General features: G+C 35.3%; 1 protein-coding gene across 2 annotated transcripts in view; it reads left to right on the top strand.

The window, feature by feature from the left end:
* The window catches only part of SNX4 (sorting nexin 4), a 61,310-nt gene that overhangs the window by 18,599 nt on the left and 25,542 nt on the right, over positions 1-17,169 (top strand). For both annotated transcript variants that reach the window (XM_076002354.1, XM_076002358.1), the window contains exons 5-7: positions 276-323; positions 8,639-8,694; positions 16,499-16,571. In XM_076002354.1, coding sequence (XP_075858469.1) covers positions 276-323; positions 8,639-8,694; positions 16,499-16,571 — 177 coding nt within the window. The remainder of the gene's footprint in view (positions 1-275; positions 324-8,638; positions 8,695-16,498; positions 16,572-17,169) is intronic.

The following is a 17,169-nucleotide window of genomic DNA, read 5'->3' as shown; positions in this document are numbered from 1 at the left end:
GATAGTACATTTTGGTATCACTTAAATGATGTCAAAATTAGTCTTCAGTTTTTTGAACTGATCTATAAAATCTTGGGTCCATTTTTTAGTAATCTTTTGGAATCTGGAGTATATGTTTAGTTTTGAAGTGAAAAGAATTTTTTTTTAACCTCTCTCCTCTGTCTCCCCTGAAATAAGAACTGAATGATAGGTATGTAATTTATTTAACTTGGAATATTCTTTATGGATTGTTTTGCTTTACACTGATGATTTCTAAAATTAACTTCAATTTTTAGGAAGGTAACTGGAAGGAGACTGTGAATGAAACTGGGTTTCAGTTAAAGGTAAGAATATTTGTGTGAAATAATTTGCCGTGCCCCTTTCCACTGCCCAGCATGGTGCCATGCACTTAGTGGGTACTTGGTATTTACTGAATGAGTGAATGTTGAAAATTGGCTTTACATCTAATGTCATTAGTGTGGTTTTCAAAGAAACACTGCATTTAACTTGTGATATGTGTAATTCAAATTTTACCTTGGTTGATAGTGAGACTGTAATTCACTTTTAATTACTAGCAAGAGTATAACAAGCAAATTTACTGATTTATTCTACTGGGAAAGAGCATTTTGAGACAGTAATTTAAATACAAGCTGTTGATTATTTCCACAGCATACTCATATTATGCTTTGCATCTTTTTTTCTTCCTTCTGACCTGACCTTTCCACTCATATCCTTGCCCCAGCAATTGCTCACTCTGTATCAGATATGAAGGACACTTCTGAAGAGTCAGGCTTGGGTTAGCCAGTTTTAGTAGACTAAAAAGCCCTTGGTCATGCTGCTTCTGTCTGTTGAGACATGGTGGCCAGTTCCAAATGGGCACAGGAGTCATATTGAAATCATTTGTTTCATCTGTTAGTGATACTGGCTTATTTAGTTTTTGTACAGCTTTTCAAATTTAGTCTTTAGGATTAGTGTTTGGGAATGAGATTGTTATCTGAAAATTGAAGAGCATGATGGTAGTGAGCTGGCTACCAAGAAATATGACATAATTATTGCAAACTTTTTAAAGTTTTCATCTCTGGTGTAAACAGAATAGGTAAGTAGACAAATGTAACATAAATTGATAAATGACTCACATGATAATACAGTGCTAAAGGTTTAATATATCTAGACAAGAGGAACAAAATATCTTTACAGTAAAAACACCTAGAGCTTTATGCATTGGTATGTAGGTATTTGAAATTTAGCACAAAGTAAACTAGAAAGAGAACATTTTTGTTCTGCAAAGCAAATTTAGTAAAGTAATTCTCTCATAAACTGATTCTAATTTATAAATAATTTTTTGGAAGATATACATAAAAAAATTAAAATTTTCTTGACTGTAGTTCATTGCTTTATGGCGTTCAGAGGGAAGAATGGCATTTTAGTTTAGGGATAGATTTGAAATAACTTGAAATTTTATAAAACTGATTTATGTTTTGATAGGATTTTCTGAGAAATAGTTCCAGATATTTTAGAAGCAAATAATAAGAACAAGATAAAGCTAAAATATAATTGTTCTGGTGAATTTTGTTTATATAATAGAAAATAAAAACTTTTTAGTCATTGATTTAGTCATTAGTCACTAGTTATCAATTGTTTGTCCTTGAACCCAGTTTTGGCCATAACTTTGGTGACTCTGAGAATACTTGAGTTTCTCCATCATATTAGGTTATGAAGTATGAAATGTCTTAAATTTCTTTAAGTACTAAGTTTGACAGTTAATATTTCTTGACATTTCACTTTGAAATTTCTTCTTATTATTTTTTTTAATTGTGAAGGTACATCCTCATTCTTGCAAACTCATGTTTTGGCTTGTGATTATCTTTCAAATTTTTTTTTAGAGTAATTTTTATGAAACGATGGATAAGTCTAAAATTTGTGTTATTTTTGAATATGAGTTCTGTCATGGAACCAATGCAGCACAGCTTGAAATAGCAATGAAGTGTTTAGGAAGAATGTGGCTAATGAATGCACAATATGTTGATGTCTTGAGAAGTTCCATTCTGGTGATTTTAATTTGGAAAATAAGCCACATGTGTGGCCTGAGACCAAGGTGGATAATGATGAGCTGAAAGCTGTAGTGGAAGCAAATCCATCTCAACCTACCTGTGAATTAGCAGTAAGGTTTGACAATACTATTCTAATACTGGACCATTTGCAACAAATGGACAAGGTAAAGAAGCTGGGTAGATGGGTTCCACATGAATTAAATCTGCATCAGAAGAGAAATCGTCTAAAAAGCTTGCCTTTCTTTGCTGTCACCACATACAGGGGAACCATTTCTATACCGTATGGTTACGTGTAATGAAAAATGGGTTCTTTTTGACAGTCTCAAGTGTTCAGCACAATAGTTAGAATAAAGATTAAGTTCTGAAACATAGTCTAAAACCAAATATTCATCCAAAAAAGCTAATGGTGTCTGTTCGGTGTGGTCCAGCCCTGGTATTCAGCTTCATGAAACCTGGTCAGTCAGTTACAGTGGATGTCTACTGCAGCCAGTTGGATGAAATGATGAGGATGCTTGCGATTAAGCAGCCGAGGTTGATCGATAGAGACAGGCCAATCCTCTTGCAAGACCATATGTTGCAAAAAACAATGCTGCTCAAATTATAGAAGCTGGACTTGGAAACTCTCTGTCATCCACTGTATTCAGTGGATGCACCAACTGACTGCCACTTTTTCCAGGCTTTGAACCACTTCTTACACGGAAAAATATTCAATTCTCAACAAGCTGGAAAACACCTTTGGAGATTTCATCACCATTTGCTCTTTAGGCTTCTTTGCTGCTGGCATAAACAAGCTACTAAGATGGCAAAACTGTGTTGATAGTTTAGGCACATACTTTGATTAATCGTACTGCTTCTTGTTTGAGATGTAATAAACTTTTGATTCAAAATCAGACATTTCATATTTAATGACCTAATAGAATATGCTGTTTATAGAGTGCCTTCAATCTTACACGTAGGTGCTATTTAAGTGTTTAGATAAAATGTTTCACATTTGGGTAGCCTTATGGTAAAAACTTTGGGTTTCACTTTTATAAAGTATTTGAAAGGTAATGCTTAATGTACAGTATTAATAATTCAAAACATCAGACTTTCATGATGTGGACCAGGAATAAAAGTAAATGGAGAGATTTCAGAAACCCATGTGTCTCTCTGTAGCCCTTATTTTGTTGTGGCTGTTTCTTGTTTTAAGTCCTTCTATCAAGGAAATGGGACCTTTTTGGACAACTTCACATACATATGTACAAGCACACATACATACACACATGAGGTTGTCCACACGCACATTTATATAAAAATATATGTATGTGTGTATTTATATATAGTGTCACATTTCACTTACCTGGAGGTCATGTATTTGGCAGTTACAACTAACCTGATCACAGTTGCAAAGTTGGGATTTAAGTAAAATTGACTTCTGAGATGTTCAAATGGATGTAATGTGGCTTACTGCTATACTTAAAGAAATACTTTGCTATTCTCAGATAAGATCCATGGAGTTTTATTACAGTTATTTGGACAAACTTGACTCTCTGTTACGTATTTAGTAGAAAATTTTAAAGTTCCAAAAGTGGGTACTACTGGAGACAGATATGCTGTGACAGTAGTGACAATCGACAGCTCTGCCTGATAGTAAAAAAGGAGGTAGCAATGGTATGAGAGACGCTGCAGTATAGGTGCATTTGGCTTGAGGCCGGGTTCATTATTTGTTGTTTATAGTGGTTACCTGTAGGCCTCAAGAAAGAGTAGAATTATGCTTTTGTGTTCTCTCAGTTAAGTGTGTCATCAGTGGACCGAATGCATCTCAATTGTGTTGGCATCATTTGTTCAGAATACTGAATTCATCCCAGACATACTGATTCCTATTAGTCTAAAACTTGACAAATACTGCCCTAAAATGATAGAGAAAACTTTTAGGAAGATAATTTGAGAAATATTACTAAAAACGGTAAAAAAAAAAAAGGACTTTTTTAGAATATAAAGCAGTAAGTTTCTTATCTGAATAATCACCATCATACATTCTTACTATAGGCTAAGCACTATACTATAATTATACTGTATTTTATTTTGCTGAATGTTACCTCAGTACCTTTGAAGTTAGTCAATATTCCCATTTTTTTTAGACAAGGAGCTCTAGAAGTGACTTACCCAAGGTCGCATAATTACAAGTGATGGAGGCTGAATCCAAGTCTACACCTGTTTAACTCAAAGCTCTTTCTAATTACCATCTCATGTTATCTCTCTTTTTGCATATTAATTATGTAATTGATGTGGGCAAAGATGATTGGTAAAGGAAGTGTTGAAAGCTATATTTCTGTGAAAATTAGATCATTCTGAATCAGACCAAATTTTCTTTGGAGATAGGTTCTCACTGTGTTGCTCAGGCTGGACTCAAACTCCTGTGCTCAAGTGATCCTCCCTTCTCAGCCTCCTGAGTAGCTGAGACTACAGGTGTGTGCCACTGTGCCCAGCTGAAATATTCATATTTCATATTTTGTAAGAATATTTGATCTTGGATCTTGGATAGTTCTCAAATTGAAATATCATCAGCTTACTTTAATTTTCCTTGTCTAAGGCACATTTAATCTTTAATTTTGGCCTACTAGATTAATATTTTCTTACATCTTTTTAGAGTGATTACTACACCCAGCAAGATAATTCCAAATGTAGTTTCTTTTTATCTTGTTCTATTTAACATAAGCATGAATAACCAATTTGTTAATCATTGCTGATTATTGGCATTCGTTCTTTTTTTAATATTTACATAAATACTCATGTTACTTAATTCAGTCTGAAAAGAGATCAAAGTGTTTATCCTAGAATAACAAACTATGAACTAGTTGCTTTAGTATAAAGTAATGTTTTAACGTAATTAACTCAGTCATAAAAATAAACATCATTCCAAATACCCAAGCCTTAAATGAATTTAGGCTGATTCAGAAGAATCTGGAACCCTGTCTGTTCTTTGGATCAGGGATTGCCAGAGCCAAGGTCTAGACCCCTAGAATCTCCGCTAATCTCTTTATTGCACAGGAATTCTGAGAGAAGGATGTAGAGATTCCAGATACTGGGTCCCTACAGAGTGTGAGGTTCTCTTCTAAGTGTTAGGATACAGTAGTGAATGAACTGCAAATACTTATAAGTTCCATGTTCTTGTGGGCTTATATTTAATGGTTAGAGAAATTAAATTAGCATCTAAATAAAAATAAAATACTTTAAAATAGTGATAAGTGGTATAAAGGAAATAAAGTATCATCATTGTTAAGAATAGCAGGGATTATTTTTCCGGGATTGCTTTGAGTTGGGTGACCATAAAGTTATTGTACAAATGGGAACTCTTTTGAGAGGAAAAAGGAGCACTATTAATAATAAGACTAGGACAATAGTCATAAACTAGGGCTGTGCTGGGCAAACCAGGCCACATGGTCACCCTCTCTTTAACAGATAATATTTGAGCTGAGAAATGAATGATAAAGCTGGAGTGGATGCCAAGAAAGAGGAATGTTCCTTGAGAAGAAAGGCCCATAGGACAAAGCAGATAGAAGTGTTGCCATAGCAGCCTTCGTACAACTCCAGGGCCGCCATTCACATTGTGCTTTTTTATGGCTCTCATATTCTTAGTGGGCAGCCAAGAATCAAGTAAACAAGATGATTTCAGATAATGCTGTTTTAAGAAATAGGATAGTAAAAAACAATGTTGAATTAAGGCAGTGGTCCCCAACCTTTTTGCACCAGGGACTGGTTTCGTGGAAGACAATTTTTCCACCAATGGTGGAGGTGGGGGGATATGGTTTTGAGATGATTCAAGCACATTACCTTTATTGTGCACTTTATTTTTGTTATTACATTGTCACTTGCCAGTCACTGATAGGGTTGTGATACTGATTTATGATGGTCTGTGTGCAGTGAAACCTTTCTGCTAATGATAATGTGTATTTGCAGCCGCTTCCTAGTGCTAGCATCACCACCTCAGATCATCAGGTATTAGATTTTCATAAAGAGTGCACAACCTAGATCCCTCGAATGCGCAGTTTACAGTAGGGTCCAAACTCCTATGAGAATCTAATGCTGCTGCTACTGAACTGACAGGAGGCGGAGCTTATGCTGTGATATGAGTGATGTGGAGCAGCTGTAAATACAGGTGAAGCTTTGCTTGCTTGCCCGCTGCTCACCTCCTCTGTGTGGACCTGTGTCAGTCCAAGGCCTGTGGGTTGGGAACTGCAGGATTAAGGGGCATCTTTAGATGTTGAATGGGGAATCTGACTAGGTAGATGGTAAACTGTCAGATTTGGAATAGTCCCGGTAGGTTTTCAGAGATCTAGTTTGTGGGAGAAGTTTCTGGTTTGGTGACTTTTTAGGCAGCTTCCCTTTTATAGAATCTTGAGAGTTGGGTGTGGCGATAGATCTGATCTGGCAGAATGTTTGGTAAGCAAAGGTTAGAGTGGTGACCTTTTATATTTAATGACTTCTAAATTGGTAAATTGAAGGTGTTAAAATTAATTGGTGGTATTAAAAAGTGTGATATGCAAGAAAAGATACAAATGAGTGCTTGCTTCAGCAGCACATATACTAAAATTGGAAGGATACAGAGAAGATTAGCATAAATTAAAAATTTTAAAATTAAAAACAAAGAAAAGATACAAATGAAAGTTTTCTTCTTATGGTTTTCATGTAATGTCATCCTCATGTAAATAAGCACATTTATGGCCTGTGCAGTGGCTCACACCTATAATCCTAGCACTCTGGGAGGCTGAGATGGGAGGATTGCTTGAGGCCAGGAGCTGGAGACCAGCCTGAGCAAGAGTGAAACCCAGTCTCTACAAAAAATAGAAAAATTAGCTGGGTGTGGTGTTGGCTTAGGCAGGAGGATCACTTGAGCCCAGTAGTTTGAGGTTGCAGTGAGCTGTGATGATGTCACTACACTCTAGCAGGGGTGAAAAAGCAAGATTCCGTCTCCAAAAAAAAAATGTACATTTAAAAAGAAGCACACTTGTATGTGACTAAAGTCATTAACACTTACAAGATCCTTTGGTGTTTAGTAATTTTTAACATATACCTTAAATTCATAGGTGCTTTTATTTTGTAAAGACTTTAGTATGTATTAAGCTTACTTGTCCTTGAGATGTAAGAAAGGTCAAGAATTGGTGAAATACTGATTTTAGAAATGAGATAATTCCCTGAAATCAGTGATAAATTAAGCTTTTAAAGATATTCTTTAGATAGTTCTTTGAATCTTTTTTGATCTATAGGTGTAGGAGGCTGAGTGTGGAGTAGCATTTGTTACATTTGTTTTTGTTTTTGTTTTTTTTTTTTTTTTTTTTTTTTGAGACAGAGTCTCACTTTGTTGCCCAGGCTAGAGTGAGTGCCGTGGCGTCAGCCTAGCTCACAGCAACCTCAAACTCCTGGGCTCAAGCGATCCTTCTGTCTCAGCCTCCCGAGTAGCTGGGACTACAGGCATGCGCCACCATGACCGGCTAATTTTTTGTATATATTAGTTGGCCAATTAGTTTCTTTCTATTTATAGTAGAGACGGGGTCTCGCTCTTGCTCAGGCTGGTTTCGAACTCCTGACCTTGAGCAATCCGCCCGCCTCGGCCTCCCAGAGAGCTAGGATTACAGGCGTGAGCCACCGCGCCCCGCCTGTTACATTTGTTTTTATTTTCTTAAACAAGAAATCTGGGAAGCCCTAGTAATATTTTTGTTGTTTTTGTTTTATTAGCTGAAAATATTTGTAATTGTGGATCAGAAGCTAGAGTAATGTAAAATTTTCAAGCTGATTGGGGTTTTGCAAGCCAAACTCCATTTTGAAATTGATTCCTGATTGAGCTACCTTTTTATGAGCCCTATAGTTCTTGTACCTAGGTTAGAAAAGTTACTTGGTAGTCTTTTTTTTTTTAATGAGAATTTAGGGTAGGATTTGGATATGTTAAGTATATATTTTATGCAATTATTATTTATTATGATTTAGTATCTATCCCTCTGTCCCTCCTTTGAGAGCCATTATATAGGAATAAGTAAAGATAGTTAAAAAGTTGTGTTGTCTTATAACATTTTCTGGTAGAGATAATTGATGCTGTCTAGCTTGTTTCATTTAGTACAGTATTACTTTAATACATGTGTTTCCATATTTTTCTTTTTTTTTTTAAATAAAGATTATGGAAGTAAGAAAAACCAACATACGTTGGTTTTGGATTCCAACTGAGAACTACCCTCAGTAGTGCACAGGCCCTAAAACAGTAGTTTTATTTAGTTTATATATATGGATCATTGCTTTTTTTGGCTCAGAGAAAAGGTAAACTACTTTTTTCAAATGACCTATTTGGAATTCTAATAATACAGACCTATATGCCTGTTAGTGTATTGGTTGTTGTTTACAGTTGTTTTACTTTGGTATTGGTGAATGCTGTGTATTCAGTCTAATATATAATATGTTTTTGTAGAACTTTCAAAAATAACTACTAAGCTGTTTTTTAAGGCATGTTTAATGTGTTTACAACAATTAATATGAAGAAAACTGTACTTGAGCATCGTAATTCTAAAGGGAAAGTAAAATTGTTTGAATTTTATACCCTGAAATGTAATTGTATTAAGTGAACAAATTATTTTTTCCAGGCAGACTCCAGGTTAAAAGCGCTTAATGCAACATTCAGAGTGAAAAACCCAGACAAGTAAGGTTTTGTTTTAATAATAGTTACAATGTTGTTTTGAATGATGCCTCTCAATCTATTTAATTTTTCATTTCTGAATGTATGCACTTTATTTGCTAAATATTTAAAATAGTAATTCACATTTAGTGAAAGAGTTTTAAAGTCTAAAACTGATCTTGAAATTTGGTAACTTAATTGGATTTAAAGTTGTGAGTAACTGAAGTTTTAGAAATTTAAACCACTGCTTTTTTCTAGGAGGATTTAGTAATGTTGTTGAAGATATCAGAAAAATGAGAAAAGTAATTTTGATTTTATATAGTTTTCTTTTAAGACTTTGCTTGTCAAATATGCAGAGTTCAAGATAAAATTATATATATATTTAATAATTTGTCTACTTTGTATACCAAGAAAACTTGATAGATAAATGCATATGAGCTATGCATTGTGGCTCACACCTATAATCCTAGCACTCTGGGAGGCTGAGGCAGGAGGGTCACTCAAGCTCAGGAGTTAAAGACCAGCCTGAGCAAGAGTGAAATAGAAATAATAGAATTTTTTCTATTAAAAATAGAAAAAATTAGCTGGGCATGGTGGCATGTGCCTGTAGTCCCAGGTACTTGGGAGGCTGAGGCAGGAGAATCACTTGATCCCAGGAGTTTGAGGTTACTGTGAGCTAGGCTGATGCCACGGCACTCTATGTGGAGCAACAGAGTGAGACTCTGTCTCAAAAGAAAAGATATATGTATATTAGCATAATAAGATCATGGAAATATATTTATATGGTAGGTACTTGACTTTGTTAATGTCAGCAGATGTTTGTGAGAGTATTTCTATGTCAGTGGAAACTGGTGTTCAGAAATGACTGTCCTTAGGATGGGGCCTAGATGTTTAAGATTTGGTTTTGCTGAGGTCTCTAAATTTGGTGAATAATTCAGGCTCTTAATCATATGGACCTTTCCCTGGCAGTTTGGTTCCACTAGAGGAGATTTTCAGTTAGGTAAGTGCTTAAGCAGATGAGGCTTTTCTGTTTTGGGAGACCACATTTATAAGATCTGTTAGAATTTTTCTAGTGAGTCCTTCAGCATTAACTCCTGTGCAGTGTAAATTCTTATCAAAGGCCAGGTTTGCATATTTTGATGACTTTCATGCCTGATTTATAAACCATAACATATTAACAGTAATGCCTCTGATTTTTAATATAAATTTTGAATATAAAATATAAATGAATATTTTCAAATTTTGACAGTTTGGAGATTGTGATGGTAACCATTGAGGGTTTTTTTATCTTTTTAAAATATACTTTATTTTTTAGAGTAATTTTAGGTTTAGTAGTTTTTGCAAAATAGAGCAGAAAGTACAAAAGCACAACGTTCCCATATACCGTCTCCCCATGCACACAGCCCTCCCCACTATCAACATCCCACACCAGAATGCTATATTTGTTACAGTTGATAAACCCACATTGACACAGCATTATTACCCAAAGTCCATCGTTCACCTTAGGGTTCACTCTTGATGTGGGACATTCTATAGGTTTGGACAAATGGATAATGACATGTGTCCACCATTATAGTATATCAGATAGGAGAGTTTTACTTTCCTAAAAATCCTCTGTGCTCTACCTATTCATCCCTCTCTTTCCCTAACCCCTGGCAACTACTGATCTGTTTACTGTCTTCATAGTTTTTTCTTTTTCAGAATGTCTTATCATACAGTACATAGCCTTTCAGATTAGCTTCTTTTACTTAATATAAATAAAAAATTCCATTGAGTTTTAGTTTATAAGTGTTATTATAATATGCATGAGAGGTGTTCTCTAAATGAAGAACAAGAATTATAAGTCACATTCACACAAATAATAACTTTACAAAGTGGAAGACTTAACAAGCTAAGTTCATGACCTTGGTTGGTGGCAGTTCCTTCATTATAGAATCATGTAGGAACTATTTTTTTTCTTTTATTTCTTTTAATTTAAATTTAAATTTTCATTTTTAAATATTTCTCCTTTTTCTGTCTCAGGAACTATTTTTATTACTACTTTAGTATTAACATTTTTTCATCATTTTCTATTGAATATTTTTTACCTTAATGAAAAATATTTTGTCAATTGAATGTTTTTTCTTTTCTGACCTAACCAGGTTTTCTGAATTGCTAAATTTTATTTACCATCATACTGTATATAGAATTTTAAATATCATATGACCAATAATATTACCAAGGCAGGTTTTTGCTCTTATGTTCTTGTTAAAGTGTATATTTAGTAGTAGAATTTGCTTGTCTTGTATTCTAGATAAGAGAATTGTGTACATTGTTCATTATTATAACAGATTCTTAATATATAAATCTCTGTTCTAAGTCTGGCTGGCCCAATAGATTATTATTCATATCATTATTCAAATAATTCACATCTCTAAAATAGTTTTACCCTATCATTTCCTAAAATTCAGAAAACCAGAAAGGTTTTCTCAGAGGGATAACCAAAATGATTCTTCTAATACTTGATTCATTCATGTTTATCTTTCCCTAAATTAGACTATTCAGAGCAGTGAGGAGGAAGACCTGAAATCTGCTACTTTTATGTGGCCTTAGGTGCTCTGTACATGCTCTTTTTTTGTTGTTGTTTCCGTGTTGTTTTTTTTTTTTCCTGAGACAGAGTCTCGCTCTGTGCCCAGGCTAGAGTGCCATGGTGTCAGCCTTGCTCACAGTAACCTTAAATTCCTGGGCTCAAGTGATCCTCCTGCCTCAGCCTCCCAGGTAGCTGGGACTACAGGTGCATGCCACCACGCCAAGCTAATTTTTTCTATTTTTAGTGGAGATGGGGTCTCACTCTTGCTCAAGCTGGTCTCGAACTCCTGAGCTCAAGTGATCCTCCTGCCTTGGCCTCCCAGAGTGCCAGGATTACAGGTGTAAGCCACCATGCCCGGCCTGTAAATGCTTTTTATATTGCATTAGCTGAATGTTTTTCTTAAAAGAGATGTGCCCAAGGTTTATCTCCATTTATTGAGCTCCTTATATTGTAGTTGCAAATAAACTAAACCTAATAAGACAAAATCTAGGTGGTAAACTGACCAGTTTATATAAGTAACATTATTTACCATAGTTATTTTTAAATCTGTTTCTAGTGGAAATAAACAATACAAATCACTCATGTGCTGTGCTACCTTACATAGTAGAAGTTTCATCTACTGTGGCTTTAATTGCCAGTTTTTCTTGGCCAAAAAAAAAAAAAAATGCATATGACTTCAGTTAATTCATGTATAAAATCATAGTTTTCTTCTTTTAAAAAAAAGCGAGGCCACACAGATTATTAAGATTATGATTTGCTTGGGTTATTCCTTGAGTTTCCAAACTATCAGGTTATATCACCTTCTTCTTCTTTTTTTAAAAAATTTTTTGTAGAGAACAGGTCTTTCTCTGTTGCCTTGGCTGGTCTTGAGCTTCTGGCCTCAAGCAGTCTTCCTACCTTGGCCTCCCAAAGTGCTAGGATTACAGGCATGAGCCACCTTGGCCAGCCATATATACCTTTCTTATGCTGAGTTTGGGGTCAGGATGTATGGGTAGAGAGAAGAAGTTATATACAAAATAAGTTTATTTCAGGGAGCTCAAGGTGCACCATATTAACAACTCTTACAGGCAGGGAAGCAAGAACTGGAAGTGTAGAAAATGAAAGAAGAGGAGGAGGTGGGAAGTGGACTGATACATTTATTATCTCTGACAGTCACTCAGAATACCAGATTCATTGAGTTTCTTTTCTTTCAGGGCTTTATCTTAGGTAATAGTTGGTTGTATAAGTTGTAAAGAAGCATAAGAGAGTCTGTATGGCTTGAAATACTTTCAATGTAGTAGGGTAGAGAAAACTACAGCTATATGAAAATGTGAAAGCCATATGAAGTAGATAACAGCTCCCAAACTGTGTTTGTGCCATTGAACTTTCAAATTGGAGAGAAGCATTCAGAAAAGGCCTTGGTAAGAGTTTATTTTTAACATGAGTCTTGAATAATTGATGGGATTTGATTAAGCGAGGAACCTGTCGAGGTTTAGTGAAAATGACTAAAATAAGTAAAAGTAGAATCTGAAAAATTAAGGGAAACATGGAGCCTATAGTGGTAATAGGAATGTTGTTAGGACAATAGAAAATAAAATTGGTTGAGGCCATGGGATATATTAGATATAGACAACCTCAAACTTAGTCTTATCAGAATCTGCATTTGCATGTTTATTTTTACATGCCTCATAGGAATTTTAGATATTTAGTGTTTCGGGAGGGAAGTTTTATATCTCCATCTCACTAGTTTGGACTGTCTTTTTAAACTCTCCTTTTGTGTGAAACTACAGCATTTTTACATTATTATATATGATTTTTAGTATTTAATCTCTCTTTATGAGAATATGTAATTATTTAGGGTATGATACCTCTTTGTTTTTTTGGAGACAAGAGTCTTGCTCTGTTTCCCTGGCTAGAGTACAGTGGCATTGTCAACAGATCCTCCTGCTTCAGCCTCCCAAGTAGATGAGACTACAGATGCACACCAAGACACCTGGCTAATTTTTCTATTTTTAGTAAAGACGTGGTCTTGCTTTTTTGTTCAGGTTAGTCTCGAACTCCTGAGCTCAAGCGATCCTCTGGCCTCAGCCTCCCAGAGTGCTAGGATTACAGGCATGAGACACTGTACCTGGCCTAAATTCCTCATTTTAATATGCAGACATTACTAGATTTTGACTTGGGCAAACAAAATTCATTCCTTCATTTCTTAAATACACATTATAAAGCTTGATGGATTTTTCAAACTTCACCTTTAAGTCTTCTGATTTCCCAGTAACTGATTTTTTCCAAAGATAGGCATTTTGTCCAGGTCAGCTAAGTGTTTAGAATCTTTTAGCCCTGACTTCCTGGTGATGTGGTCAGCTGGGAATTGTTTCTGTATTGTCACCACTCCCTATCCCCCAGCCTTTCAGAGGAGATAGTACCCCTCTGTTGATCAGATAGCAAATTATCGTGTGCTTTATACTTTCTATGACCAAAGATGTCAGAATCTCTTCAACTCCAGAAACCTCTGGTTTGCCTAATTTAAATCTTCTAAGGCTTACTATTTATGTTCTTATAACTTTTTCATAACCATATATGACAACTAAGAATTTTATAGTCATGCGAGCTCCATAGTTGGGAAGCTGGAAAAGAAAGGTCCTTAGGGGATCTGATCAAGCCGGAGAAGCTCCAGAAGACCTAATCTTGTAGAATTTCTGGCTCCTGGCCTCCAGCACAAGAAAATCTGATCAAGGATAGAGTTTAACGAACTACTTCCCTCTTGAAACTCAAATTCAAATCTTACCTTCTAAGGGAAAATTATACCGGCTCAATTCTGATTGGCTCTTCTTAAAGAAAGCAGGTCATAGTTACCTGCGGTAATATATATTTTTAAAAATTTAATTGTACTTAATAAAAATTTTTAACGAGGTAACATATTCTCATGGTTAACCAGATATATATGTAGATTGATAGATACAGAAAAGCTATACAGTGAAAAGTCTCACTCCTGTCCCTGTTTATCCATTCACATTCCCTCTCCCCAAAGGTTAAGACTTTATTACTTTTTAGGTTTATATCCCTCCAGAGTTTTATCCTAAAAAATGCAGGCAAAATTGAAGAGTACGTTTTCCACCTTCCATCCAGGATATAAAAAGGATGATCAAACGTGGATGTGCACTTCATTTAATTGCAAGTCAATCTTGGCAGCCCTTTTATCCCTGAATTATTTTCTTAGGTGAAAAATACTGCCTTTAGAGGAGTAAGAATGGTAGAGGTTAAGTATTTTATCTAGTGATTTGATGCCTCAACCTTGCTAGCTGCCTCTTTATTTAGATGACCTACCATTATTGCATATATGGGGTCTGAAAAGTTTTATAAGCCACATTTAGTAGTTTGGACTTTGACTCAGGATCAGTGGATAACCTTTGCAGCAGAAAGAAACCTGCTTACAAGCAGGAGTGTGATGTAGATTTGGACTTTAAGAAGATCATGGAAGCAGAATGGACAGTAGATTAGAGTGGTGTGGGAGTGGGCAGGAGGCTAGTCAGGATGCTATGAGAATTCCAGGTGAGAAGTAATGATCCTAATCTGAATTTAGAGCATTGGCAGACACCAGAGAAAAGTGAATGGATTGGGGCAATATTTAGAAGGTAGAATCAATAGACTAGGTGATTAGTAGAGTGTATGGGGTGAAGGAGAGGAGAAGAAAATACAAATGGCACTCAGATTTCATTCTTTAGAGTGTTAGGAAACACAGAGGAAAGAAATTTTGAGGGGTAGTGGAAGGTAGGCTGAGCTTTGGATATAAAAGCAAGTACTAATGTCTGCTAAATCAGTTAGCTTCATAGCTCTGCAGTTTAGAAGATAATTTTTGGCTAATGGTAGAAATTTGGAATTCAGTAGCATATAGATCATAATTGTGAAACTTTGTGAATGATAAGTCACATAAAGAATATATATTGGAAGACTGATTGGAAGATGGCTAAAGATTTAGCACTGAACCCTGAAGAATGCAAACACTTTTAGGGTATTTTCAAAGTATAACCTGAAGATTATGAGCATCCTCTGGGTGAGCTTGTTATCATAAATATAAATTCAGATTCCTGAGCCCACTAGGGCCTCTGTATATAGTTGTTGTGGTTATTCACACTCCTCTCGTACTGAGAGACCAGACCCTTAGTAGTGTTTTCAACAAACATTTCAGGAATTCTTTGCACACCACAGTTGGGAGATGTAAGAGATGGGGAAGTACTGCAAAAGAAGGAAGTACTGCAAAAGAAACTTCAGCAGTGACCAGAGAGTACCATGAGAAAATAATACTGGCAAAGGAGCACATTTTTGAGCAGGGTGATGTCAGCTCTTACACTCCCAGGAAGATCAAGTAAGAGGGAAACTAAAATGTATCATTAGATTTTAGCAACATGAGAATAGTTGATGACTTTGTCAGGAATATTTTTCCACTATATACATACAATATAGTGCTGGAGGCAGAAGCTGGATTCTGAAAGAGTACACAGTGAGTGGAAAGGGAAGCAGTGGTTATTGTTAGGGAGATGATGGCTTGAGAAAGCTTGGCTGCAAAAGGGGTGAGTATTGAGAAGGTGTTAATAGTGAGACATGTCAAGGGAGTGTGTGTGTGTATTAATCTCAGAGAGACCTGAGTTAATTGGTATGCTGGTGAGAAGAAGCTTGTAGAGAGAGGGAGTTAGGAAATAGAAAAATGAAGTGTAGCTGGATGTGAAGAAATCCTAGAGGGAGGGAAGAAAATTGTGTATATATGGGGAAGTTTGCAAATTACTTGGCAGGAGTTTCAGGTGGGGGTTACTCCTGTGTGATGGCTTCTGTTTTATCTATGAAGATTGGTTGTTTGGAGAGCGACAGGTGTTATATTAGAAGTTTTTGGTCTTCATGGAGAATGGCAGTTAACAGATTAGAGAAACAAGATTACTGAGCAGAATTAAGATTGAGGTTAGACTGAGTTTACAGTTATACCATAAAATTTTTTTAGCACTATAAATTTTTTCCTCTTTTTTTTCCAAAATAATTTTTTATACCAACAGATTATTTTTTCTATCTCTGCCACATGATATACCTTATGAAGTATATAACATTTTGGCTTTTAAGATAGCAAAAAAAAGTATTTTATAATTTTTAAAATTTATATTGTTGTATAAATGTTTAAGGCCAGCATATGGTTAAATAGAATCAATTTTATTATTCTCAGAAACGACTGTTTTGTCTTTGAGTTTTTAACTGCTTGTTTTCATGAGAAAAATGATGTTTTACTTCCTGTTTTAGGAGATTTACTGAACTAAAACACTACAGTGATGAACTACAGTCTGTCATATCCCATCTTCTTCGAGTCAGAGCTGTAAGTGTTTCCCAAGAGCTTTTTGACACACATTTATAAGGAAGTGCTTCTCATTATATGTGTTTAAGTAATGGGTGGTATTTATGAGAATAACTGATTTTTACATTCAAATTTAGTATGTTCATCATCCAAACTGTATTTTTTTTTTGAAAAAGTGAAATATTTTCTGTCATAAACAACTCGAAGAATTTTAGCATATTGTTTTCCATGGTTATTATGTAATAGCATAGTTGTTTTGAATCTTACCAAAAGGCCAACCATTTCAGTCTTGAAATGTAAATAAGTGTAGGATTTTATATCTGCGTATAATATTCTTTCAATTTTTTTTTTAAGGTCTGTGAAATAGTTTATGGATGTTAGGCCATCTTGTATCTGTGCTCTTAAGTTCTACTAAATTAATTTGGGATAATAGTCTGCCATGAAAAATGAACTAGAAATTGAGGAGTAATCATTGTCCTTAGCCATATAGACTTGGAGAAAAGTACTTTTCAGTAAATTAATGTACCTGGGAAAAGTTGGTAACCCACTCTGGTCCTTTGGGGTAATGTTGAGGGAACCTTAGAACTTGCCTGTGCTAAAGGCTGCAAAAGAGACTGGG

This window comes from Microcebus murinus, chromosome 1 (genome assembly GCF_040939455.1).
Source record: "Microcebus murinus isolate Inina chromosome 1, M.murinus_Inina_mat1.0, whole genome shotgun sequence".
In the NCBI taxonomy this organism is placed as follows: Eukaryota; Metazoa; Chordata; class Mammalia; order Primates; family Cheirogaleidae; genus Microcebus; species Microcebus murinus.
Note: the sequence above shows the minus strand (reverse complement) of the source record. Positions and strands in the feature narration are given on the sequence as shown.